We start from the raw sequence: 25711 nt of genomic DNA on the forward strand, positions 1-25711 counted from the left end.
CTGACCATTTACGTAACTTCTACAACACTGGGTCTAGCCCAACCCAGTGTGTTTCCTGGATTCTAAGAACCAGACAAATCCTGTGTTCCAGGAATCCTCCTGTTATCACCTCCCACTGTTCCCAAGTTCTGGCAAAACATCCGGACATAACTGGCAAAACAACCGGACATTCCTAACAAGGCCTGGTGACCTTCTGCACTATCTTCTCCTCCACAATATCAAACCAGAAAATGGTGTTTTTCAGATTTTAGGGAACCTGAGCTGAACATTTCCAATTTTTCCCCACCTTTCTATCACAGCCATTTAGGTTTTAATATTCACACTAGATCTGTTAACTCCAAAGAAAACTTTTTGAAGCAGTACTTGTTACTGTTTGGAAACTTTCATACAGCTTCATGCTTCAGACCAGCATGAACTATGATCTGCAGTGGTCACTGCAAGCCTCAGAATGAATGGCAGAGCTCCTTTAATGACCAAAATAAGATCAGATCAGACAAATAAAACCTTGATTTGCATTTGTACCTCCCTGGTTTTCTTCTAAAGATCATAAAAATACATACAGGACATAAAAACGTCTAACAGTTAACAGATCTTGCATTTGTTCAGCTCCTACACACTTCCTTGTTAGATTGTTTGTAGACTGGTGTTTGATCTGCAGCTGCTCTGATACTCGGACAGAGATGATCATAGAGAAGCAACTGACTTTAATTCACCCAATTACCCTGAAAAGTCGGGGAAACAAATAAGAGCACAGTTGTGTCGTGTAGTTCAGTTCTTTTGAATTGTAGCTAAAAAAGGAAACACGTTTTGTCTTATATTTTGACCAGTAAAGTGAAGTATACACATTTTTTCCCCCGTTTTCTCAGGGACCAGAGTGAGGTGTTAGCAGAGGACCGAGAGAAGCTCCGCGTGCTTCAGCCCCTCCAGCCCTGGTTCACCCAGGAGCAGAAAGAGGAGCTGGCTGAGGTCCATCCTTGGATTAAGCGGCACACCATTCCACAGGAAATAGACACACAGGTAACGCAGAGATCCTAAAGTCCTCGTATTTCTCTTTGTGCTCTGATGAACACACGCTGAACACGTCCGTTGTCTCACAGGGTTGTGTAAGCTGCACTTCGGGGCCAGTCATGACCTACCCCCCTCAGCCTCCTGTCTTAGACGGTTCACCACCCGTGGAAGGCCTTCAGCAGGACTCTACCGGACCTGAAGTTGACACCTAAAGAGACGTAGAACCTGAATCACTCACTACACAACTCACAATGAACCAGTCAGAAACCTCAACACTTCCCATATAGCTCTTCTGACCCATCTGGATAAGGTGGATCCCTGCTCTTTAGCCTCAGGTTTAATGTTCTGTACTAGAACTAGAGACTAGAACCCGGCCTAAACAGTAGAGTGGGGAAGAGACGTACTGTACATGTTACTGGCATTTTCTCTAAGCCTAATGTGACCGTCTTCACCTGATTGCTGTTACTACACCTCTGTTGTTTTTGTGTTAATAGAGCCCCTGGAGGGGTTTATGTCACATTAAAGGCTCAGCATCCTTTGGCCCGATGACTCACCAGGTGTTCATCACTAGGATCCTGTAGTTGCTGCCCCTGAATCTGAGCACTGTGTAAACACCTGCACTACCTGTTCAGTACGAGTGTGACTGGGTGTGAAAATGAAAACGGTGCTGCTGGCAGATTCTTTTCCAGGTTGTGTAGTATATGCACCACACCAACTCCCTCAGTGACATACAGTTACAGTATAACCTACCATAACCAAGAGACGGTGGGCTAACTTTTTTTTTTTGTTCCTCTGATGGACACTAAGACACATTCGCTGCTCTTGCTTGTTTATAATTTTCTGTTAAAATCTTACCATTTCAGTGTACTTTGCTCTTATTCCACAGCTTGGTGTCCTCTTGTGCAGATTATCTGTTTGCTATTGCAGCGTTATGTTGACTCACGAACAGCAAACCAGATAGCGTTTTTGCTAAAACACGTCTAGCTCATTGCTGAAAACCCTAAAAACCGATCATCACCATGCTTTACCTGTAGCCTTGTTGTGTACAGCCGCAGATTTCCACTGATCGTATTTTTTCTTACTGATTGAATTCCCTTTTAGACCCAGTAGCTCTTTTTTGACCATGTGTATATATTACAGAGAGAGGGTCAGAGGGAGATGTGGAGAAACTAATCGTCATTCTGTGAATGTTGTCACTCTTCTTCTTGTGCTGGGTCCGACTGCAGGTGTGCTTGTGGGTGTGAATGAGTGCACAGTCTCCTTCCTTCAGTACACTTGTCCAACAGTGCAAGACATACCATGTTTTCTATCATTTTTAGATGAAAAGTACATGACAGTACTGTGTAATTTTATAGATGACGTATTCAAGACTTACTATGAATTGTATAAAAAAAAGCCATTTGTCTTGAATTCAGGGACTGTTTGTTTGTGACAAAAGAATGAATAAATGACTTATGACCTAATGTGTGTGATTATCAGTCCAGCACAGCACACAAATAAGAGTCTCACATGAAGAGGGACAACTCATCGTCCTCGGGTGCTACCAGAAGGCTCCAAAAGGAAAAAAAGAAACACTTTTGGGAAAATGTACACAACTTTTATAGGGACCAAATCAAACTGTTGAATACTTGAATATGAGCTGAACACATTCTTACTTTTATCATGACTTTATTGTATTAACCATAAAGTGCAGCAGAAACATGGGTATTAACAAAACTGAACAAAGCAAAAGCCACAAAAGACGGACGCTTTTAGTACAACTCTAGTGTGCTCCATGCATATAATAACAGGTGGAGAAAGTGTAGTGGTCAGAACGAGTACTGATAAAACAGCTTGTGCTGTTTTTGTCACACTAGGGGGAGCCCATGACTAAGTGGAACATGGGAAGTGAAATAAACTAAAGTTAAAGAGTCTGTGAAAACAGAATCAGTGATCACAAAATAACACAAACCACATCATTGGTTACCTGTCCTTTGGTTTCGTTGTCCTAGTGGTGTCGCAACCTAAATGAAGACTTTATGAAAAGAAACATTTAACATCGACAAAAAAATCAAGAGGTGAAAATAGCTTTTCAACAAAGTATTTTTTCTGTCCACAGTAAATTTAACAGTAACTGCCTGTATTGTTTCATAATGAAGAGGATAGCTGATTAAAAGTGTGTTTGTATCCTCATGTAATAGAAACTATTAGCAGGGAACCTTAAGACCTGTTAAAAAAATACTTTGCACATAAAATAAAGTCAGAAGCTTCAGTCCAACCAAAAGAAAAAGGCTGGCGTAAGGATCACAATGAAAAAACTGAAAACAGAAGCGTCACAAGAAGGAACGATTCAAGCTGTAATAACAGAAAATTCATCTTTGAACCACACATCTCACGTCAACAAGATTTATGTGCATATTAGTCCTTCATGCTGCAATCGAGGCTTGAGTCACACTCAGCACACCCGCCAGTGTCTCTGGGTTATTTCATCTAATTGATGTCACTTAAAGAAAAAGTTTCCTTTCTGTCAAACGCAGGTGATTATTTTACAACATGAAACCTCGGTCAGGAATTTCAAAAAGCAAAGCACTTCTGCGGCATTAGTTTCCCCCCTCTGCAGTGCCAGGACAGAAGGTAGTGTGGACCTGTTTAGCTTGGAGCGCAGCCTCTGGACCAGCCAGCGACTCCGATTTCGCTTCTGTCTCCTTTTTTTCTCCCCACCCCTCACTTGGAAAACTTCTGCATCTCTGCAAGGAGCACAGACAAACAAAGGCCGAGGTTCAAGGAGGATAAAATAAGAGACGACACGTATATGTTGACTTTGCCTGTGCGCACACACCTTTGTCAAGATCGACGAGTTTCGGCTGAGCGTTCACGTGGGTGTTTTCTTTCAGCAGGTTGTTCTTATAGTCTAAACACAGGGAAAAAGTCCAATGAGATGAACCGCTGTGTCTGTATTTTTCCGTTACTACAAGGATGGTGCACACCCATTAAAGCCTTATCGTGCTTGTCTTATCCACACATGGAATGCTGCAGACAATTAGGACAAAATGGAAAAGAAAAGCTTCTAACTCACCAAATCTTCGCTCCTTCCGGCTGCACACATTCACCTCACTGACATCTATCTCGTACTCCTCCAAGCTGTTGCCGCTTCTGTTGGACCTGACATGATTAGAAATTACACTCGTGTGAGAAATAAGGGTTAAAACGCCCACGCTTGCTGCTTCCACGGGATTTAGGAATGAAAAAAATCGACCGTTTTTCTGATTCTGTATATTAAAATGTTCTAGAGTCAATTGTGACCCCATCTGTCTGACAGCTGGGCCATAAAACAGGTCGACGATCCCAAACGCAGCAGTGAATCTGTAACAGAATGGCTGAAAAGGAAAAGAATCAAAGTGCGGTAGTGGTCCAGTCAAAAGTCCAGGCATCGACCTGATGGAAATGCTGTGATGGGACCTTCACAGAGCTGTGCTGAAATGATTGTCTGAAGCAACGCTGTAAAGACGAGACGGCCAAAGCTCCTCTGCATCCATGTGACAGACCGATAAAGTCACTTAGAAAACAAATACCATATTTTCCACACTATAGGGCGCACTGGATTATTAGACGCTCTGTCAATGAACGGTCCATTTTCAAACTTTTGTCATATATAAGGCACACCAGACTTTAAGGGGCATTACGCGAAACAAAACAGCCCCGTCTTTTCGGAGAATACTGCACTGACGTAAGTGTCAAGTATAAACGCATCCGTGCACGGAGCCCTACATGACTATAACTGAGCCTTAATGCTGCAAGAGGTGCGGCTTTGTAGTTGATCAAAATCGTACTAAAACATTATGACTTCTTCCATATGTTAGGTGCTCCGGATTAGAAGGCACACTGTCGTTTTTAGAGAAAATTGAAGGCTTTTAAGTGTGCCTTATAGTCCGGAAAATATGGTACTGGGAATCATTGCTACAAAAGGAGATTTTACAGATCACGGAGTGGACTTAGTTTATCACACAGCTTTTGCACTTTGACAGGGTGAAGTCTGATGTGTGTTTTTATATACTTAAATCATTTTAGAACCTGGTAAAGACCAGATGATTTTTAAAACCCTAGGATTGAAACGAATCTCCTGTCCTTTTTCCCATTACTGCACATGTGTTTGTGTCCAGTCTCCACTCACCTCATAGATGCCTTGGGATAAAATTCTAAAACGGGAGGGGGGAGGGAAAAAAAAGAAAAGAAAAAGTAAAAATGTTGATACTGAAAAAATTCTGAGTGAATCAAAGCGAGCCAGACGGAGACTCAGCAGCCCAGACCTTTGGCCCGGCGTCGTCGCGTGACAAGGATGATGATGAGGATGATGAACGTCAGGAGCAGGAGGGAGGTGAGGACGTAGCCCAGCGGCAGGAGAAAGTGGTTCCTCTCGTCCGGGATGACGTTGATGACGCGTGGCGACTCAGCTTTGGTGGTGTCTGAGAGGCAGAAAAGTCCCAGAAAGTCAGCACATTTCTTTCTTCTTGCTCTCACAAACACACCAGAGTGCTGTCTTGTGGGACGTTACACAGTTGGTAACATTTTTAGACACATCGCTCACTAAGTAACGGATGTGAAACTCTAATTCTGTCTAAATACGTATATAATTTGTTTACGTTTAAGTACATTTAAAACATTCTGTAACACGTGCTTAAAGTAGAAGGCACACGCTTGTCTTGACAAGCTGCATTGGTTGTGTAACCATTTCTAGCATGCTCTAAATACTTTGCAAAGTGCTTTTTATTCTTATTCTTATTTCCAAGCTGAACACAACAGGGATGTAAAGAGCCAGAATTACTTGCATGTGCAGCACTGCTGAGTCTTACAAAGCAGAGTCTGAAGAAAAGTCTGGTTTCATTTAAAAAAAAGAAAAAAAAAAGTGCAAGTCAAGAACCAGCTGTGGACCTCAGACTCAACGTGTTTGGGCCAAAATGAGCTCCAGACCAGTGTTGTGCTGCGATTTACTTTTTCCTGGCACTAAAACACAGAAGAGCAAAGAGGAGCGAAGGAGGGACAGCGATGAAGAGAGGAGAGTGGAGGGAGAGGGAGAGGAGAGCGAGAATCTTCTCTAGAGAAAAGACCTCGCCCCAACACTGCAAACTCTAGTTTATGCCACATTTGTATCTGCATGTCTGGTGTGTGCAAAAAAAAAAAAAGCACAGAAAAGCATTTCTAAGAGTTGACTTCAGCTCCATTTTCAAACAAAACTATCTCTTTTTCTTGATTTCTTTCTGGATTTTGTTTTTATCCAAAAGACTGAACTTTTTACTGCCTTTTTTTTAGACCATTTTTAACTTGGGCTTTCTTCTTGTGTGGTCATCCTTTTAACAAATGACCTATGTGTCCTGTTTTCATCTGTAAACCACAGAAAATGTTCCGTTTTTGTCTAAAAAGGTTGGCATAATAGTGATGTTTAAGTACAACTGTATTAAAGAAAACAGATCTTAGCATGTGGAATCAAAAGAAGAGGAAAAAGGTGGAGTTACGGAAGAAGTGGGCAAGTTTTCTGTAATGTTAAGCCAAAGTCAACAGGCCAGCAGACAACTGAGGGGGCAAAATGAGGCAGATAAGAAGGCATGTGTCTGGGACAAACCACTTCAAAAGACAGGGATGAACCTACTCCTCAGCTGCAGATAAATCAGCACAAGTCTAATCAGTTTGGTTCCCAAAGTGTAGTCCTGCTGCCTCATTACAGCTCAGAGAGCGAGGAATTATTTTTGTGGGAAGAGCTGGACTTCAGTCAAAAGAATGTATCCAAAAGATTCCTCTGAAATGAGATCGGCCCTGTTGGCTTGTGCTGTTAAACACAGACCTAAGCTCTCTCTCCTACATGCACACACGGACGGCCGCGGGCAAAGCTTCTCTCAATGGTTTTCCCACACTGATACGTCGGCCATCACCAGCTTTGCTCAAGAAAACACACACACACACACACGCACACACACAGGAATCAGAAACGCTCACTGTCAAAGAATGTGATGAAAGTAGCAGGCAAGACAAAATGCCAATTGATTCCTCCCACCCAGCAGCTATTCTCAAATTTTTTCTCCCCCTTTTTAAGCTTTTTTCACAAAATCCATACATGCAAACTTTGAAAGGAATAAAAAACAAACATGTGGTGTAAGTAATCCAAGGGGGTAATGAGGGTGAATATATGCATGTGTGGTTTCATGAGTCGTAGCAGACAAGCTGACAGTGCAAGAAAAAAAATCTCTCCCTGAAGAAACAAACAGAAAACTTCCTCCTCCGCTGCTCTGCTGTTTGGAAAGTCCAGGAGGAGACCCAGTCAGGACGAAGGAGGATAAAAACAAGACTCGAAGAGAGAACGGATGTATGTTTTCTTTTTTTTTTTCCTAACAGTTCAGATCAGTTAAATGATGAAACATCTGCTCTGCTGGCGCGTCTAAGCTGACCCATAAAAAAAACAGAGAAGTAAGATTCGTACCTTTGTCTTTGCCGGGCAGGACTTTGCTGGGCTCAGTGCTCCGAACCGGCGGCGGTTCGACCGTGAGCCGAAACTCTCTCCTCTCGTGTAGACCACAGTAATGATGGTGAAGGTGACAGGAGTACATGCCCTGGTCTGTAGACTGTCAAAACACACAGCACATGGACTCAAGTTATTAGGAGTTTCTGATTTTGTCTTCTCGTAGATACCAACTATTTTGGGGTGTGGTGAATCTGAACAGAGAGAGTTCACACAGTCATGTGTCTGAGGCCTTTCCACCATATTCACTGTCATAATTTAGCCTTGTTTAATGAATAAAACACAAAAGCCTCTGTTCTGAGGTTCTTAGGAATGATTTTTTTTATTACTATGATGACTATTTAGTCAGTTGAGAAAATTAAAATGATCATTCCCATCTTTTAAAGTCAGGTTCACTGAAAAGGTTATTAACAATTAACATCTTACCTGTTGTAGATGGCTCTTTGAACAACCTCAGTTTGGAGAAATAGATTAATTCTGACTGCACTGACGAGCTAACGGCTAGTCCAAGCAAAGGGATTGTTGCCATGACACAAGTCCAATATCAAAACATTTAAAATTAAAGTAAAAATCCCAGCTACAGGTAGCTATAGCAGTTTTAACTCAAAGTTTAGGCTCTGGGTTACAGATCGCAGAATGAGAATTCAAGCCTAAGCAATTTTGAGCCTTTGAGGAACAACTAACTTTATGTGTAGGAGCCTGGTTGAACCTAATCAAAGTTCATTACAAGTAGACATTTCCCCTGATGTGAGATCATCCAAAATGTGTGCAACAAATCTGTCGGTTCTTGATATGATCATCAGATTATGTTAAGTGATTTCACAGTGCTGACAACACTTTGCTTGGATGCATCAGAGTTTTGCTGTAAGGTTTTGTTTAGATACATATTACTCATGTTTCACATAAACAGCTTTATTTTACCTCAACCAAAGTACTCTTACACTGACAAGAAAACTGCAGCCTGTTTTACTGATTCTGTTCGACCTAAATTCTCTGACTTCGGACCACTCTATCATCTTTGCAGAATCACGGGGAAATCTGAAGATTCCCTCGACTCCAGCCGTAAACCTTCTTCTGCTCACGATTGGAACAAATGGCAGCAACTGCTGGTCCATGTTTTTCATTCATGTGAATGCTCAACATACTGTGGTTTCTGGTTCCCAGCTTCCCTATAAATTTTGACTTGACAAGCGCTTCATTGCTAATGACTATTCCATGTGTGCAAGAAACTCCGTATCAGATGAATGCACATGAAGACACCCTTCTGTAAAACACTTCGCACCATGTGCATGGCCACACGCGTGTCGAATACGATCAGATGTGTACCACAACCAGCAGCAATGTTGCTTAACAATGTGCACTGTTGCCACATATAGTTAGGGATGCTAATGCATAAGCTCTGAAGCACCCTTATTTAATATTCGCCCATTAATCCTTCATTTCCACTGTGATTTTCAGTGTGCGTCTCCTCCTGCAGCTTTGGAAACTCCCCTCAAAAACTACACCGAAGCGTGCGGCTCGACTGAGACCTGAGTGCAATGACTGAGAGCAGATTGTCAAATGGTGTAGACAAAATTTGCAAAAGACGGCAGAACAATAGGATTTCGACAAAATGAGTGAGAAAACCCAGCCCTTTTGTGGCGCTCTTCTCAAAGCAGAAGCAACCTTCAGAGTTTAAACGGGTCGCAAAAAGTTGGACATGGTTTTTAGACAATCTCAGTTTGAGATTTGTGATTTTGGGATATTTTACCACAGAAAGTTCAACTTAGAGTGATATCATGTCACACATTAACTACAATTTTTGCAAAGAAACGCTTAAAAAGACTCTCACAAGTCTTCATGTACAATCCATACATAAAAATGTAAGCATTCCAGACTTCTTTCACTCAAAGTAACTTTCAGTGTTTTAGGACTTGTGGTTTTTGCTCAAATCTCCTCAGAGTGAAGACAATGCACAGTCAAGTTTCCGTTGACTTCCAGTGACTTCCAGAGCTCAGAGTTTGGTGAGTGAATGCTTTGGCACCCTTCAAATGTTTTTACAGAAATTTCCTAATGTTTGTTATATTCTTATTCTTCTTCATTCTGACATACAAACCTGCAGATCTGATATTGTTAGTGAGAAGTCTCCCTCTGAGAAGGCTTGGTTGCTGATGTTCATCTTCCTCTGGAGGAACAGAGGTCCGTAGCTGCGCTGCTCCCCAGAGGCGTACAGATCCACCAGGCGATCGGCACGGTCGTGGCGGATTCCCGGTGGCTGACGGTCCCAGTGGACAACCTGAGAGGTGACACATCTTCCAGTCAATACAAAGTTCGTCGGTGGGCAGATTTCTTTCTTCTCAGCTGAGGTGCCACACGCACAAACCCACCTGCTGGTCCTCCTCCTCGTTGCTCCAGTCTGTCCACACGGTTCGTCTGTTGACGCAGGGCAACACCACGGTCTTTCCGAGCAGGACCACGAACACCGCCTTCTGCCCGTCCCAGAAGCTCTGTTCTTTGCGGCCTTTGTGGCAAAGAGACAAGCCATCAATGAAGATGCTTGTGGAAAAAGACTAGTTCACATGCTAAATTCTAAAGCCAGACATACGTGATTTGGTCACATTGAGCTGAACTCGGACCGTCTCGTACAGGTGGCAGTAGAGATGGTGGAGGTTACAGGAATACAGACCTCGGTCCTTCATCGTCACATCTGTCACCACAAAAAAGCAATAAACTAAAAGTTAAGGTGTTCATTTTATTTAACACAGCCATGATCACATATGTACTCTAACTGCATAAGTTAACATTAGGTTAACCAGATGTTTATTGTGTAGTAAATTCATAATGTTAGTTTTAAAATTGAACATTGATAAGCCATTGTGGATTGGTTATGTTTAGAGCTTTACATACACTTATCATGGGCAGGAACGTCATATATTAATTTGGGGCTTTTAATGATTTATAATTGGACCATTCTTTTTCTAGGGTGGAATGGTCATACAACAAACAACTTCAGTCATTTTTAAAACCAAGAAATAGATGTGAGTTTGAATATATTGTGGGTTTTCGTGAATCCACACATTATATTATATATATATTTATCCATATTGTAGTCGCCATTGTTTGTCTGACCAAACATCTTAAAAGTTCAAAGAATCCACTGCTGAGTGGGGGTTAGGTTTCGTACGCAGGCAAAAGAAGTCCAATGTCCAATACTTGAAGATTGCGTTTGTCTATTTATTTAACCAGTTGGCAAGTAAACAGTGCAAATCCAAACTTTCCTTTGTTTCCTGCTCTGCTCTGCACTGGTAAAAAATCATAGGCTCCACCTCCATTCCTGGCTGGTCCTATACCAGTCCCTATATTCATAGGAAATGGACCCACAGTTCTTCCTGTCCTTCACCTGTTCTATAAATTCTTTCCTTTTTTGTTGCAACAACATCAGGAGGATTTTCAGCTTTAAAAACCAGGCAACAGAGATTTGAAGCTTTGTCCAAGATGAAAAATAATGAATCAGATTATTTGTAGCATTTTGTGACTCCTTCACAATAACACTAACTGCTATCTCCTTTTTGACCTCTGGGTCATCTACAGGAATTGTATGGTGATCCACATCCATTTTTGGCCATTCCTCGTCTGACCTGTGGAGAAATTTTGGTCCATTTATCCATCTCCTGCATTTGAGGAACTCCTCTGCTCCCACGCCTCTGGATGCGTCATCTGCAGGATTCTCCTCAGAGGAAATATATCTCCACTTCTTCACATCTGTAGCTTCTGGTACGACAGAAATTCTGTTTGCAACAAAGGTGTGAAATCTTCTGGTTTCATTGGAGATGTATTTTAGTACTGTTGTACTATCAGTCCAGAAAACCGATTTTTCCATCTTTATTTGCAACTCCTTTGGCAATAGTTTGTTCACTCGGACGGCAAGAACTGCAGCCGTCAGTTCCAGCCTGGGGATTGTAGTTTGCTTAAGTGGCACTAGCTTTAAATACGACGCTGTTCCGTAGCCATCTTGACTTGCATCACAGAAATGATGAAGTTGTGCTTCGTCTGGCTTTGTGATGCAACTTGGTCAAATGCAACGCTCCGCTTTAAATCTTGAAATCAGCTGGAGATCCTTTAGCCAATCACGTCACTTCTTTGAGAATGAATGGGGAATAACTTCTTCCCATTTCAAATTTTGTCTACAAAGTTCTTGAAGCAACAACTTAGCTGGCATACAGAAGGGAGTCAGGATACCCAAAGGATCATACAGTGAGCTAACCACAGACAAAATGCCCCTTCTGGTCTGAGGGGGATTTTGCACAGAGGTTCTGAACTTGAACTCATCTGTTTCAATGCACCACTGTAAACCCAGTGTCCTTTCAATTGGAAGTTGATCTGTGTCCAAATCCAAATTTTTGATTTCCTTTGCTCTCCTTTCCTCAGGAATTGTCATGAGCACTGTGCGACTATTGCTGATCCATTTTGAAAGTGTAAATCCTCCTTTGGAGCAGATATCAGTCAGCCTTTTCACCATGTATACTGCATCTTCTTCTGTAGGAACGGATTTTAAACAGTCATCCACATAAACATTATTTTTAACTGTATCAACCACTTCAGCTGGAAACCATTGTGCACTATCATCAGCAGTTTATGAAGCTTTGCATTAGTCGCTGCCAACCCTGTTTCCAAGAATAATTTTTCCTTTTCTTTTCTCAGTTTTTCCTCTTGAGCTTCAATCAGATGTTTTTTGTTCGATGCAGCGAATCTCTCCATGAGTGCTGCCTTTTCAGCCGCAGCTTTAATGCGTGCAGAAGAGGTGGATGAAATTTGAGACTGCTGTGAAGAAGCTTTTGAACGTGGCTTTTGGGAATATTAGAGACACTGTCTTCAGGATTTATTTCATCCGGATCTGCATCAACTTGATCAACATCAGCATTGGTTTTCTGTTCAGTGTACGGTTTGCCTGTTTTCTGCAACCAGATCTTTACATTGTCCATAAAATTTGAAAATGCTGTCACCTTGGACTGAAAATACAGTTTGTCTTTTCACTTCCTCTTCATGAAGGATTCATGAAACTCGCTTGCTTCTTGAGTGCAGTTAATAAAATTGGTAAAGTGAAAAGACACTTTATTTATGTTTTCTTGTGACTTCATTAACTCGGATATTTTCTCCATAAACTTTGAAGCTTGTTTACATTTTAAACTCCGCTTTTCTTGACAGGTTTTTATATAAAGCTCCAAACCTTTTGGTGTGAATTTGATGCTTCTTTTCTCTTGTGACATCTGAGTGTCATTCTCTTGTTTGCTCTTTACATCGGACATCTTTAGCAATTTTTTGAATAAAGCATTCCACAAATGCATAATCCACTGAGAACCCACAACAAAGCATAAGAAAGTCAATTCTTGAGAACAAACATTTCTTGATGGGCGTTGGCTCATGTCTTGATCCATGTACGATTCAACATGACACATCAAAACTCATCTCATCAGTCTTTGCAGTGAAATAATGTCTTTAGACTCCCATAGTTTCACCGTTTTTTTCCACAGTTTTGATGTGTGTTTGGGATTGTTCTCTTGTTAATTTGAGGTGAAGTTGGAAGTTGTCCTTTATCTTCATTATTGTATTTGTGTAATGCACCAGTACCACTGACAGAGAAACATCCCCACAGCATAATGCTACCACCACTGTGCTTCACAATTGGTACAATAATCTTAGGTCTGAAAGCTTCACCTTGGGTCCTCCAAACAAACCTTTTTTCATTGTGGCCAAATAGCTCAATCTTTTGACCAGAAGGCCTTTGGCTTAGCCATCAAACTTGAAGGTGTCACTTTGGTGTCACTCTGAGTCCATGACGATGTACAACTGGCTTCACTGTGGACAGTGACAGTGGTGTTCCTGCAGTTTCCACTTCATGGCAGGTTTGAGCCTTGCTGGTTTCTGAGTTCTTCCTGGACAATCTAACTAATCTCCTCTCCTTCTCAGATCTTCACTGAGTTCCTTGGACTTTACCAGTGTTCTTAGTATTGATCAATTCAACGAGTGCTGTCAAACAAGTTCTTTTTTTATTCTGGAAAAGAGAAGACTAGAAACTTTAGCTCTACTTTTTAAAAAAGATTTAGGTGATCGTATGTATTTATTTGACCTTGTATGTATAATTCTGACTTGTGTAGATGAGAGAAAATCCACAATAAGTTCAAACTTGTGCATCCACATAACATTTTAAGAAATCCCTGAAGGTTTATATTGTATATTCACTCCCCTAACAAAATGAGCAGTTCAAACAAAACAATAAAAGCTTAAATTAATATGACATTAATGCCCACGATGGGTATATGTAAACTTATGACTGTAACTGTACTAAAGTAATATCTGTTAAATATAACAAAGCTCTAGCTACACACACGAGAGTCAAATCAGTGAGTGTGACCTTTGATGACCAGCGAGAAGTTTCCATCCTTGAAGGATGTCGGGTTGAGGCCGACCCTGTTCAGGTTATGGGCGCTGTAGAGTCTTTGGTCTCCGGCCGAGAACATGTCCACCACCCTCTCCATGGCGTAATCCGGATAATCCCGATACATGTCCCAGTGGACCACCCTCTGCCTGTCCCTCACCCTGTCCCTGGTCCACACCATGCGGCCGCTCACACACTGCAGCACTACCTTGGACCCGGCGAGGGCACTGACATTATAACCCGCCACCACCACACTGCTGCTGCTGCTGCTGTCCGACTGACATGACACTGGAGGTCAGGGAAGAGAGGGAGAGTTTTCAGTATGTGCAAAAAAAAAAAAAAAAATCCTAGAGGGGGAAAGGAGCAGATGTGAATCACAGCTGCACTAACAGAAGCATACCTGCAGCGAAGAAACCGGCTGTAGAGACTAAAACACAAACAGTAACGATGCATTTAACAGACAAAAATGGGATGTTCTGTTTTAAAAATAGATTTCCTATTGAATGGACGCATTTCTAATTTAGATCAAATTAAAGGCCTTGCATTCCTTGAAGGAATACATATTGCCCACCATTTCATATGTTAGAGTCTTAGACTAAAACATTCATGCTGAGAAAGGATGGACTTATAGCCATTTTGGTTGAACCTTGATCATAATGTAACATTATGCATTATGTGATATTGCAATATCAACATGATCTGTTAGCGCTCAAGATTATGTGTTGTGAAGAACTCTCAGCTACAACCACACCAAACTTTAGCTCAGTATCAGTAAAATTCACTGAGTTACAGCAACAGCTTGTTGATTAGCTGCGGCAGCCATCTTAAATTGGGTTGACTCAATTTAAGATAAGTCAGCCCAAGTAACCCAGTGATTATGTCCTAAAAATTTCATTAAAATCCATCCAGTGGTTCATGTGATATTTTGCTAACATAGAGACAGAACTGATTCCATTAGTTATTGGCACAGTTTCAAACACAGATCTGGCATGATCAGTTAGTGTTTGGGATTAATCTCAGCTACTTTCACACCAAATTTTAGCTCAGTATTTGTAAAACTGACTGAGTTATAGCCATTTCTGGCCATCTCGATTTGGACTGACTCCAAAAGTTAATCAGCTGTAAATGTACATCCAAAGATTACTTTCTAAAAGTCTCATTAAAATCAGTTCAGTGAATCATGAGATATCTTGCTAACAATACAGAAGATTGAACACATGAATGCAAAAACATTTTTGTATGCCTTGGCCTCTTGGCAGTGGGTAATAACTAGGCTACTACCTATAAAGAAACAGGATTAGCAAAAGAGTTTAAGGGCAAACAGCTGCCTGCATCTGTGGAGGAGAATATTAAATCTAGTGTATTGATCTGAAATGAGCCATCAGGTGAATAAGGTTGGAGCACCATAGTTCTTTAAAATTTTGTTTGTACAACTGAACCTGGCACAACAGGTTAGAATTTAGAGTTTTTACACAATCACAGTTTACGTTTTACAATTTCTGGAAACTTTTTAACAGTATGTTCAGCTGGCAGATGATGTTGCACACATTAGCTTTTGAGCTAAGTTTTTCAAACACTTCTTACTTCCACAATTTCTTTTAGTACACACGCAAATTATACATCAAAACTTATGGGTTTCCGTCTCCTTTCTGCCAGTCTGTCTCTCCATGTTAAAGAACTTTTCTCTCAAATCCCCTCAATGTGCAGAGAGCGCAACACCAAAGCGTCCACAGACTGTTATAATTTAGCTTAAATATTTCTCCTCAGAACTGGAAATGAAGGGTGTGTTTAACTTGTCACATCCTCTCCATTAAACAATGTAGAAACATTAAAATTCACATGTGACCATCAGAGGCTTCTGCCGCTCGGGAGTTTTTGAGATCTGACTCAGTTTCTGAACTGCAGCTGTTTCTTTGAAGCGTAGTTTTTAGTCTGTTTTTCTGTCTGCCATCTCGTGTCATCAGGGAGTGACAGACACAGGTGTGCGGTTACCATGGTGACCCTAATGGCAACAGATTTAACTTTTTTTTTCTATTTTCTTTTCACTTCTTATAGGGTTCCGACATCAAAATGTAGGCATTTATTCTTAGTTTAGATCATTACAAAGTTTTTATTCCACAAATTAATTTGTTTTGACAATAAATTTGCCAAACCAATAAAAGTTCTTGCTGTCGGAGACGTAAGGATATTTGCAAAAGTGTCACTGGAATAAGTACAATGCAGATTTAACTGCTTCTTTTATTGCCAACCAAAATGTGGCCAATTTTAGCTGGATTTAATTTGCAAAAATATCAAAAAAACAATATTATATCATATGTGTAAATAACTGACCACAACAGCTTTGATGGAACAGTTTCCAGTCCGTCTTAAAGGTATTTATCTAACAAAAAGTTTACTGAGCTGCTTTCTTTCCAGCCTGGGGGAGTTTAAAGGAATCATTTCCGCTTTTAAAATGTGGGGAAATTCAATTAAAACGTTCCCAGAACATGCTATGCAGACAAAACGCTGAAATGATCCGTCAAAATGAAGGGAAAATAAAAACGGGCTTCCTTTATTTATTTATTTTTGTTTTAAAAGATGGCTGACTTTTTTTCAAATTTTGCATCCGAAAGTTAAAACAACTTACAGAGGACGAAAAGGAGAGTCTGAAGAAGAAGAACATCCTCCCTCATCTTGACAGGATTCTCTCTGCCAGTTGCGCCTCAGAAAAACATCTGCCTCCCTTCCTACAAGCACCTCTGAGTCCTGGTTAATGGAGACGGCGCCGCTGAGCGCAAAGGACCAAAACAGAACCAAACAGAACCGAGCCCGGCCGGGAAATGAAACCTGAAACCGTCCAACACTCCTCCTCTTACGAACCCCGAAGTTACCTTACAGTACAACATCTCAGGGGACATTTTTCCTGCACAAACCTTAAACTATGCTCTCTTTTCTTTTGATCTACTTTCCTCACTGCGCGCGATGGCTGCTGTGCTTTAATAAAAACATTTTTAACTCACATGAATTCATTTAATGAAATTAAGTGCCTGTAATATATTACAGATAACTGCATAACCAGCAATAGTTAAAACTTTTTTTGCAGATGTGTTACAAGTTCCTACTGTTTCATAATGATGAATCTCACTGTTCGGCTCCACGGACACCCCTAGTGGTCAGTCCCTTTAATGACATGTACAAATACACTTCACACAAAAAGTTAGGGGTATTTGGCTTTCAGAGGCAGTTTCAGGACAAATCTAGCACTGTTTACACAACATGCCTTCTAACAAGGTGTTTGATCCATCGATTGACCAGTAAATTTCTTGGTTCAGTTTGAATTGGTGTTTAAACAGTCCTCCTCTTCGTGCTATCCACATTACCTCAAATGGAGCCTGAACTTTCTCCAGATCTGAATCCCATAGAAAACCTATGGGGTCTGCTGAGTCACTGTGTAGAGGCTCGTTACTCTGTACCCCAGGGCTGCTCTTCAGTAAGAGCTGGATGCCGTGCCTCAGCAGACAGTCAGTCAGGTTTACAGATACCGAGCTGAAGTTGTGGTGTGGTAGTAGCTGAGAGTCATCCTCATCAGACACTCTGAGAGCTAACACAGCTCGCAGTTTCTCGCACGAGTTTGTTTGTAACATTATTTACATAGTTTGACTAAACAATGGCTACAACTCCATCTATTCTTACCATAAGATGATCTTAGTTTAAAACTCTGACATGTAAGATGCTCCAATCTCTGCAACAAAACTGTCATTAGCAGTGTCAAATGTCGCACTGCGAACCAACAGGACAAGCACAGATACAAGGAAGTTATAAGAAAGCAGAAAAAACACTCAGGAATGCATTACCTGCCAACAGTCACGTCAAAAGTTTAAACTAAGATCTTCTTATTTTCAAAATACAGAGTTATAGTTGTTTTTTCATTATCCAAAAAGAACTGCATATTTATCAGTATTGCTGTCTTACACATCAATATATCATATGCCAGAATTAGCAACAGCTAAATTCCACCTGTTGTCCTTTGAATTTGGTCAAACCCTGAAAATAATGTGAAGCTTTAGGTAATGTCGTCTGACACGATCTTAGTGCTCGCAGGATATGTCGGGTATGACTCTCAGCTACTGCTCCATCGAACGTTAGCTCAATATCTGTAAAACTGACTGATTTAATGGCAACTTTGCTGAAGCCCATTAGCTGTAGTAGATTAGAAAAACTGCGGCACGAACTGTGTGCGATATTATTGTAAGTAAACACAAGAGTACACGTAATAACAACCAATTTAACGAAGACAGACAAACGTATGTTTTTGGCCTAAAAGGGAACCAGATTACCTGGACTAAACTCACACACACACACACACTTAAGGGGAGGGCCTGATTTTGTTTTTTATGGGTTTTTTTTAACAAAGGATTCATTGTTTAATTGCAACAAGACTCGAGGGAATTTAAAACTACAGATGTTAGCACAGCACAGACAAACCCAGATATGACATATCTTGTTACCTTTAGAAGGACTTGTGAGGAATAACTCCACCAGCTTGTAGTCTGCACTGGAGTTGGGACCTCAGCAGCTGCCTCTGATTGTTTTTGTGCGTGACTCACAGCCTGAGGTGTCGCTGACTCGGTCTGAACGTTTTTGTCCTCAAGCTTTTCTTTTCGGCTGTCAGTTCGAGCCATATTGGCAGCCTTCAGCTCTTGCAACAGGGTTTTCGTTCTTAATGTAAGTTCCTTATTTTTTTCCTGAAGATTGCATAATTCCTTGACAAGGTACTCTTGGTGTTGTTGGGAATTTGCCAACTGAACGGTAAAATTGCCCAGGGTTTTCCTCACACCTTCAAGGCCTTGTTTGCATCTCCATTTGTCTAAGTCTCCTTCCTCTCTTGGAAGCTCCTTTGCCTGTTTTTCCAAGTCTTTTTTATTTTGCTGAGACGTGTTTAATTTATGAGACTCAAATTTAAGGTTATTCTGACAATCTGCCACATTTTTATACTTTTCCACAACTTCTGACAACTGTTTAGTAAGGATTTCTTCTGACTCCTCTAAATGTTTTAACAGTTGACTTTTCGTCTCTACCTTAGATTTATACAGAGCTAAGTCAGTAAAAAGCCTGTTAATTTTAAGCCTTTGGCGGTTTTCAATTTTCTCCAAGTTTTTGGCCTCTACCTTCAACAGTTTATTTTGCGCAGTCAGTCGTTCATTACAGAGCTCAAGATCTGCTAGCTTTTCAGCAGCTTCATGCAGTTGTTTTCCTAAACTTTTGAGATCAACGTCACGCTCAATGAGCAGATTGTTCAGATATTTAATTTCATTTTGTTTAGTCTCGTAAACTCTTTCAAAACAGGCCTCGTTCTTGGCCAGTTTGTGGTTTTGTTTTTTCAAGTTTTTCTCAGACTCCCGAGACGTTTTTAATGCTTCTAGCAGCTCTTCAGTTTTACAAAGGTTTGAGTACAGGGGTGGAAATTGAGTTTTATTAGCTGGGCGATTACTTTCCTGCTCAGACATGATTCCTAAAAGTTAAATTATTGATAGATAAACCTTTAAGAAGTTGTTCCTGAAAGGAACCTTACCTTAAATTGTCAGTGGATCTTTATATACCTTCTTCTGGCAGATGTGGTGATGTGTGCCTTCGATGTGTGGCTCTCCGAAACATAGTTTAACCTCCAACATCGTGAGACCCGAACTCCTGCATGGCGTACATTTCTGATTGGCTGCTTGAGTCTGCTGAGCGAAATGTGATGGTGAAGCCAGGTCCCAGGAGGTGCCTTTGATGTGTGTGCCTTTGATGTGTGCCTTTGATGTGTGATGTCATCATTCCTTTTTTTTNGGGGGGTGATATGATTCATGATGTCATTGTGAGGAACAATGCCCTTTAAGGGAACTTTGACGTCACTTCCGTTCACTGAACGGTTCCGATCGTGGGATGATGGAGCTGTAACAGACTTTTTGACACATTTTTCTATAACCAGTGTTTGTGGTCTCATTTAAAAAAAAATATATATATATATATATATTTCCAAGCGATAAGCAGCAGGAAGAGTGGGAAATTCATGTAGGGATATCACGATATTTGTGAGAGGGTTTATAAACCATGAAGCGTTAGGGCATACTGGAGACTGGAGGTGTTTTAAGACGTCTATGATCCACGTTAGTCCCCTCGCCACGGTGAAGTCAGATTGTACAGCGCCTGTTGTTGTACCCTTAAAGTTTCAGACTTTACTTTGGACTAATCCACATAGCGCTCAAACCTATTTTATAACATTGTTATTTTTAACAAGAATTATTTTTTTTGTTTATTTATTCAAAATATTAATTTCCACTTAGCATAATGCATATTATCCTAATTTTGGCTCATGGTCTTAAATAATTTTATACAAACTAACGACTAACATTGTAAAGAAGAAAAATATTGCTTAAATTTACATTTAATTGATAAGTTCTTTTTAACGATTGTGCAAGGCGGAACCTTTGTTCGAGACTTGCTGTGACGTCCGGTAGGGAATGAATGCTACACCAAGAAGCTTTCCCTGAAACTAGCGAACTCATTCAAGGGTTTGTGGTTGAAGGTAAACGAGCCTCACATATGTAGTTATTTAGAGAAAATTTGCTACATTGTACTGGAATATTGTATTAAGCATAGTTGAACGAAATGAATGTTGATATTAGACGTATTTAAAGAACTACAAGGATTTGTTTCTTTCACAGCTAGTTTGCTAACACGCATGCTCATTCTTGCGGCAGCTCAGTTTGCTAATTTATCAACCAGAGCAAATAAAGAAAGGGCTGGGTTTTGTTGCTTATAGTGGCTTAGAACTGGATTTGTGTCACATGAGTAAGACCTAAACGGTTTATTTGTGTTTGCAGGCCCCGTGTTGAAAGATAAAAGATGTTTTTGACCAGATCGGAATATGACAGGTAAGTGCAGCACAAACTGCTTTGTCATTTGGCTCTTGAGGAAAGAACAATCAAACAAGAGAAGTCATGATACGAAGCTTTTTTCTTTCTCTCTTTAATTCACAAGATAATGAAACAATTAAGAGAAATTCGAGGGCTGTTTTCTTCTGTTCTGTGTCATAACTTTGTTATTCTGGTAGTTAGCCATCAGCTAGCAGTCCTGTTGCTGTGCTTTCACTTTCGTTATCTTTTTTTCCCCCATTAACCTCACTTTTTATTTTTCTATGAAGGCATTTAATTATTTAGATGTGTTCAAAGCTGTTCTGTAAGAATATCATTATAAGTTCAATCAGTGTTTCTATCAGTATTTATTTTCTAGGTGTGGAAAAGGATGGAAAAAAGAAACCGGTGTTTCCAGATTTTATTCCCTTATGTGTTTTCTAAATTTATACAAGTTGCTCAAGTTGAAAGGGTTTTGGACTGTAAAATATGTAGGCTTTTTTTTACTGGTTAAACACATGATTATTCAAATACATACATTTATTACATATATAATAGCTAATGGGAAAATCTTGGTACAGCTTATTTGCATATATTGTTAAAGTGTATTCGTCAATGTCCGAATTCAAACAAATGATTCGTAATTGGTCTAACAAAATCTGACTGATGATTTCACTCATTGATTACAAATTTAGCAGCAGACTTTTGGTGGTGAATGATGCATATTTACGGGTTATTTTGATCATAGATGATTCACAAACACAAAAATTCAAATCAAAAACATTGAAAAAATGCATATTTTGACGGCTATTATGGGTTTAATCTTTGTCAGTAATGATCTAATGTAATATATATGTTTGTGTGTGTGTTTTTTGTAGAGGTGTAAACACATTCTCTCCAGAGGGAAGACTGTTTCAGGTTGAGTATGCCATAGAAGCAATAAAAGTGAGTATCATGCAAAATCTGTGGCCATTTCATTTCTGAAAAGTGTTTGATTAAGCTAGAAAAAAAACCCAAAGAGTTGTTTACTTTTGAGCTCATTGGTTTTCTTTGGTCTGGCTTTGCTCTCTCAGCTGGGCTCCACAGCCATCGGTATCCAGACTTCGGAGGGGGTGTGTCTGGCCGTGGAGAAGAGGATCACTTCCCCACTGATGGAGCCCAACAGCATCGAGAAGATCGTGGAGATTGACAGTCACATTGGTAAAACACTGTGACACAGTGTGGAAATACAAGCAGAATTCGCTCTGACAGATGCTGATTCACTGCAATACATGAAAATATTGTCTGTTGGTGTTGTTTTTCATTTTGTAATCCTTGACATTAATTGGGTCAATCTTTGGATTATATTTGCACTAGTTTTAAATGCAAAATGCTTAAACGTCAAGTTTGCAAGCTGTTTTAGTTTCAATAATAATAAAAATATTGCAAAAGTTGTGTTTTTGTCCTGAAACACATAGCACCAACCTTTGTCACATGGGTTGTATCATGCAAGTGATTTTTTTTTATGAAACCTTCATTAGGAGCTAAATGTTTGCACAGAGCATCTTTAATTAGTCCTCCTTGGTTTTTATTCAGAATCCACTGCTGGTTTATTTTTTTTAGATGAAGCCTATTAAAAAAAAACATCTATAATATAAATATATATTTTTTGGTCCAGCTATAACAGTTCTTTGAGGGTTGTAAAAAGAATGAATTTGTGAGAATACTGCATTACAAATTCACACATTTTGCTGTATTGCAATTATAAAGAAAAGCCTTGTATGGTGCTGTTTTGGTCAAATATTGTATAAATGAGGTTGCATTTATGCTCAGTAATGTTTGATTGGGTAACATAATATGTGACAGTTTGACAGAGGTAATTGTTGCTTCATGTGAAGTTTAAACAGCTTCTTAATTCTCTTTTGTTTTTCTGTTCCAGGTTGTGCCATGAGTGGCTTAATAGCTGACGCCAAGACTCTGATTGACAAAGCGAGAGTGGAAACACAGGTATGAATTCAGAGCGACAGTGTAAACGAAGCGGCATGCTGGCGCGGATGGCCCTGACCAGTTTGTGTTTCTTCCCAGAACCACTGGTTCACCTACAACGAGACGATGACGGTGGAAAGTGTGACTCAGGCTGTGTCCAACCTGGCGCTGCAGTTTGGAGAGGAGGACGCAGACCCCGGCGCCATGGTCAGTCATTCACACCGTCTCCTTGTTTTCTTTATCAAACACAGAGGTGTAGTTAACTCTTTTTTCTTTTCTTTTTTTTGTCGTCCTGCTTTCCCTCTGTGTTTTATTCAGAGTCGGCCTTTTGGTGTTGCGCTACTGTTTGGAGGAGTTGATGAAAAAGGACCCCAGCTGTACGTACAGATAAAGATTTCAAATCGAGTGTTTATATAATTTTGTTTACAAAAAAATAAAATAAAACATTCACATTTTTCCATGTAATCCAGCTACCACATGGACCCATCAGGAACCTTTGTACAGTGCGACGCTCGGGCCATCGGCTCAGCGTCGGAGGGAGCACAAAGCTCTCTGCAAGAAGTCTACCACAAGGTAATTATAGTTCACCTTCATCTGGATATCTTATTCCCATTCCACAAACTATTGTCTCTGTCATTGTTCTTCTGTTGATTTATGACAGTACATTTTTTATATGTTTATGTTAAAGTAAGTATAGTCTACTGCGATCCAGTTATGGGCTACATGTTTGTTTAAGAAGAGCATTTTGTTAACTGAAGCCGCTAAAAAAGGATTAGCCGTGAGACCGGTGTGAATCGACTTTTTTCCAGAAAAATGAAAATGACAGCATGTCAAGTTGAACCCAGTCAGTGAATTATATTCCACGTGGCTCTTACAACAACATTGGACTGATGAGAGAATATCTTTTAGGTAAATCAGCTGCCTCCGTGCTCACAAGTAGGTCTTCAGGCCACGTAAACAGCTCTGCAAACCAGAAGTCTGCTGAAGCTCTAAAAGGCTTACATTTATCTAAAATAAATGCATCTGGGGAAAAAAAAAATACTTCTGATTGTCTGCCCATACTCAACCATAAAACACTCTTGCTGTGTGCACTGCTCAGTAACTTCAAGCATTTGTCCTTGATTAGTGAAAACTCTTTTAATTTATGCTTAAGTGTCACTATGATAAATCAAAGGCAGTGTGTGAAATAAACCAGTTGACAAAGGAATATTTATGAAAATCATTAAGTTGTTTTTGTATTTGTGAATGACTTTTTAACCAGCACTTAATAAGATGCCAAACAAATTGTAAGTCTTCTAGCTGCCTAGACTAAAAGGTGAATCAACACAAAAGGCTTGAGATGTTCAGTAGAAAATAGATCACCGGTACTGATGCGTGAAGCTTTTGTTCTTTCTTTCTGGGTACCTGACAGTCTATGACATTAAAAGATGCCATCAAGTCGTCTCTCACCATTCTGAAGCAGGTGATGGAGGAGAAGCTCAACGCCACCAACATCGAGGTTTGTTCCCTCCTGAATGCTTGATCGTGTTGGTGTAAAGTGTTGACATCGACAGGGTGTATTTGTCTTGTAAGCATGATCATTTCAGAGAACATTTGTGGCGTTACTTCTGTGCAGAGGTTCTACAGTAGCTACAAGTCGGCAGGGAACGCCAAAGTTTAAATCCCCGGTTTTTATGCTGACTTTCCATCTCTTCTGTAGCTGGCAACAGTCGAGCCCGGTAAGACCTTCCACATGTACTCCAAAGAGGAGCTGGAGGATGTTATCAAGGACATCTAGAGAGGCACATACCTGGTTTGAGTTCTGGGCTAGAAAGGAGAGGAAATGAAGCGAGTGCCTGGGCCTACCGTCACAACGCAGCCACAACTTTCCAACAACGTGCAGCAGTCAGACGTTTTTGCTGGTTTCTATTTGTAATCTGGTAATTTACCTGTGGTCTAACAGCGTCTGGGCAGCAATTTGGGGGCGAAGGGATTTTGTTACGGATCAATACTATAATTAAACTGTTGTATTCAGAAAGTGTCTGACTCTTTTTGTAAATGTATGTTCGAAGTATGAGGGCTTGGTAGAGGCTCTTTAACTGGACTAAATATTCAATTAAAGTTTTCATTATAATTACAACCCCTGGTAAAAACTATAGAATCACCAGGCTTGTGTTATGTTTTTCCAATAGTTAGATTTTTTTATATATAAATAAATATATCAGACATGCCACAAAAATCATTTTTCAAAATTCCAAATAAAATAAAAGAAATATGTATAACTGTTACGGTCACAATTCCTTTTTTAGATCAAGCTGAGGAAAAAAAAAAGTAGACTCATTCTGTAATCTGCAGTTCTAAAACAAACACCTGCATCTAATCAGATCTGCTCAATAAGTGTTCAGAAGAGTGACCTCAGACCTTGGAGACATGAATCATGGCTCCAACACCAGAGATGTCAGTTGAAACAAAGGAGAGGATTATGAAACTCCCAGATAAATCATCCTGAAACAAAATATGACCATAATACCCAGTCAGCTGTGTCTAAAATCTGGACCAAGCAGAAACAGAACAGGAAGGTTGTAAAAAAAGGACGTATACTTGTGAACTAAGAAAGATATCAAAGTGTCCAGACAGAAAACTTAAAATGTTGTGAAAACAGAAAAATGCACAACAAAACAAATGAGAAGCAAGTTGGTGAAGACTGGAGTCGATGTCTGTGACTGAACTGTAAACTAAAGCTGGTATTAACACCCAAACAGAAATTTATGATGCGGACTGCCTGAAGAAAACATGTAATTTTCCACAGTCGTCGATGATCTGAGCCTCCATGTCAGGTAAAGGTACAGGGGGAGACGCTTTTCTTATTCCATCAGCTGAAAGGATGTTTGGTGATGACTTCATTTTCCAAAGTTTGAATGGATCTTGCCATGGGACAAAAGGGTGTGAAAACTTTCCTTCAGCAAAGACATGTCAACGGCA

General features: G+C 40.2%; 3 protein-coding genes across 4 annotated transcripts in view; 2 read left to right on the forward strand and 1 right to left on the reverse strand.

Annotated features, from left to right (window-relative positions):
* Positions 1–2471, forward strand: part of per3 (period circadian clock 3) — a 17943-nt gene extending 15472 nt beyond the window's left edge. For both annotated transcript variants that reach the window (XM_037975492.1, XM_037975494.1), the window contains 2 exons: positions 867–1017; positions 1098–2471. In XM_037975492.1, the coding sequence (XP_037831420.1) occupies positions 867–1017; positions 1098–1220 (274 nt within the window). In that variant the 3' untranslated portion in view covers positions 1221–2471. The remainder of the gene's footprint in view (positions 1–866; positions 1018–1097) is intronic.
* A 188-nt stretch (positions 2472–2659) lies between these two features.
* On the reverse strand, positions 2660–16730 carry LOC108246869 (matrix remodeling-associated protein 8). The gene is made up of 11 exons (XM_017434623.3): positions 16537–16730; positions 13887–14198; positions 10080–10181; positions 9862–9995; positions 9591–9770; positions 7457–7598; positions 5295–5450; positions 5159–5183; positions 4064–4149; positions 3827–3898; positions 2660–3734 (listed from the first exon to the last, which is right to left on the reverse strand). The coding sequence occupies exons 1-11, from the start codon at positions 16580–16582 to the stop codon at positions 3712–3714; spliced, it is 1278 nt and encodes a 425-aa protein (XP_017290112.1). The 5' UTR covers positions 16583–16730; the 3' UTR covers positions 2660–3711.
* A 3611-nt stretch (positions 16731–20341) lies between these two features.
* psma5 (proteasome 20S subunit alpha 5) lies at positions 20342–24718 on the forward strand. Its single transcript, XM_017434596.3, has 10 exons — positions 20342–20457; positions 20756–20806; positions 21664–21730; positions 21859–21985; positions 22704–22771; positions 22850–22957; positions 23069–23127; positions 23221–23323; positions 24162–24248; positions 24450–24718. The coding sequence occupies exons 2-10, from the start codon at positions 20778–20780 to the stop codon at positions 24525–24527; spliced, it is 726 nt and encodes a 241-aa protein (XP_017290085.1). The 5' UTR covers positions 20342–20457; positions 20756–20777; the 3' UTR covers positions 24528–24718.
* The last annotated feature ends 993 nt before the right edge of the window (positions 24719–25711 follow it).

This window comes from Kryptolebias marmoratus, linkage group LG4, assembly GCF_001649575.2.
Source record: "Kryptolebias marmoratus isolate JLee-2015 linkage group LG4, ASM164957v2, whole genome shotgun sequence".
Lineage (NCBI taxonomy): Eukaryota > Metazoa > Chordata > Actinopteri > Cyprinodontiformes > Rivulidae > Kryptolebias > Kryptolebias marmoratus.

Coding starts and splice junctions, on each gene's coding strand:
- LOC108246869 (XM_017434623.3), bottom strand. CDS start 16,582: ATGAGGGAGGATGTTCTTCTTCTTCAGACTCTCCTTTTCGTCCTCT. Junction 7,599..9,590: donor TAACAATATCAGATCTGCAG/GTTTGTATGTCA, acceptor GTGTTTTGACAG/TCTACAGACCAGGGCATGTA. Junction 5,184..5,294: donor GCGACGACGCCGGGCCAAAG/GTCTGGGCTGCT, acceptor CTCCCGTTTTAG/AATTTTATCCCAAGGCATCT.
- psma5 (XM_017434596.3), top strand. CDS start 20,778: ATGTTTTTGACCAGATCGGAATATGACAG. Junction 21,731..21,858: donor ATGCCATAGAAGCAATAAAA/GTGAGTATCATG, acceptor TTGCTCTCTCAG/CTGGGCTCCACAGCCATCGG. Junction 21,986..22,703: donor GGAGATTGACAGTCACATTG/GTAAAACACTGT, acceptor TTTCTGTTCCAG/GTTGTGCCATGAGTGGCTTA.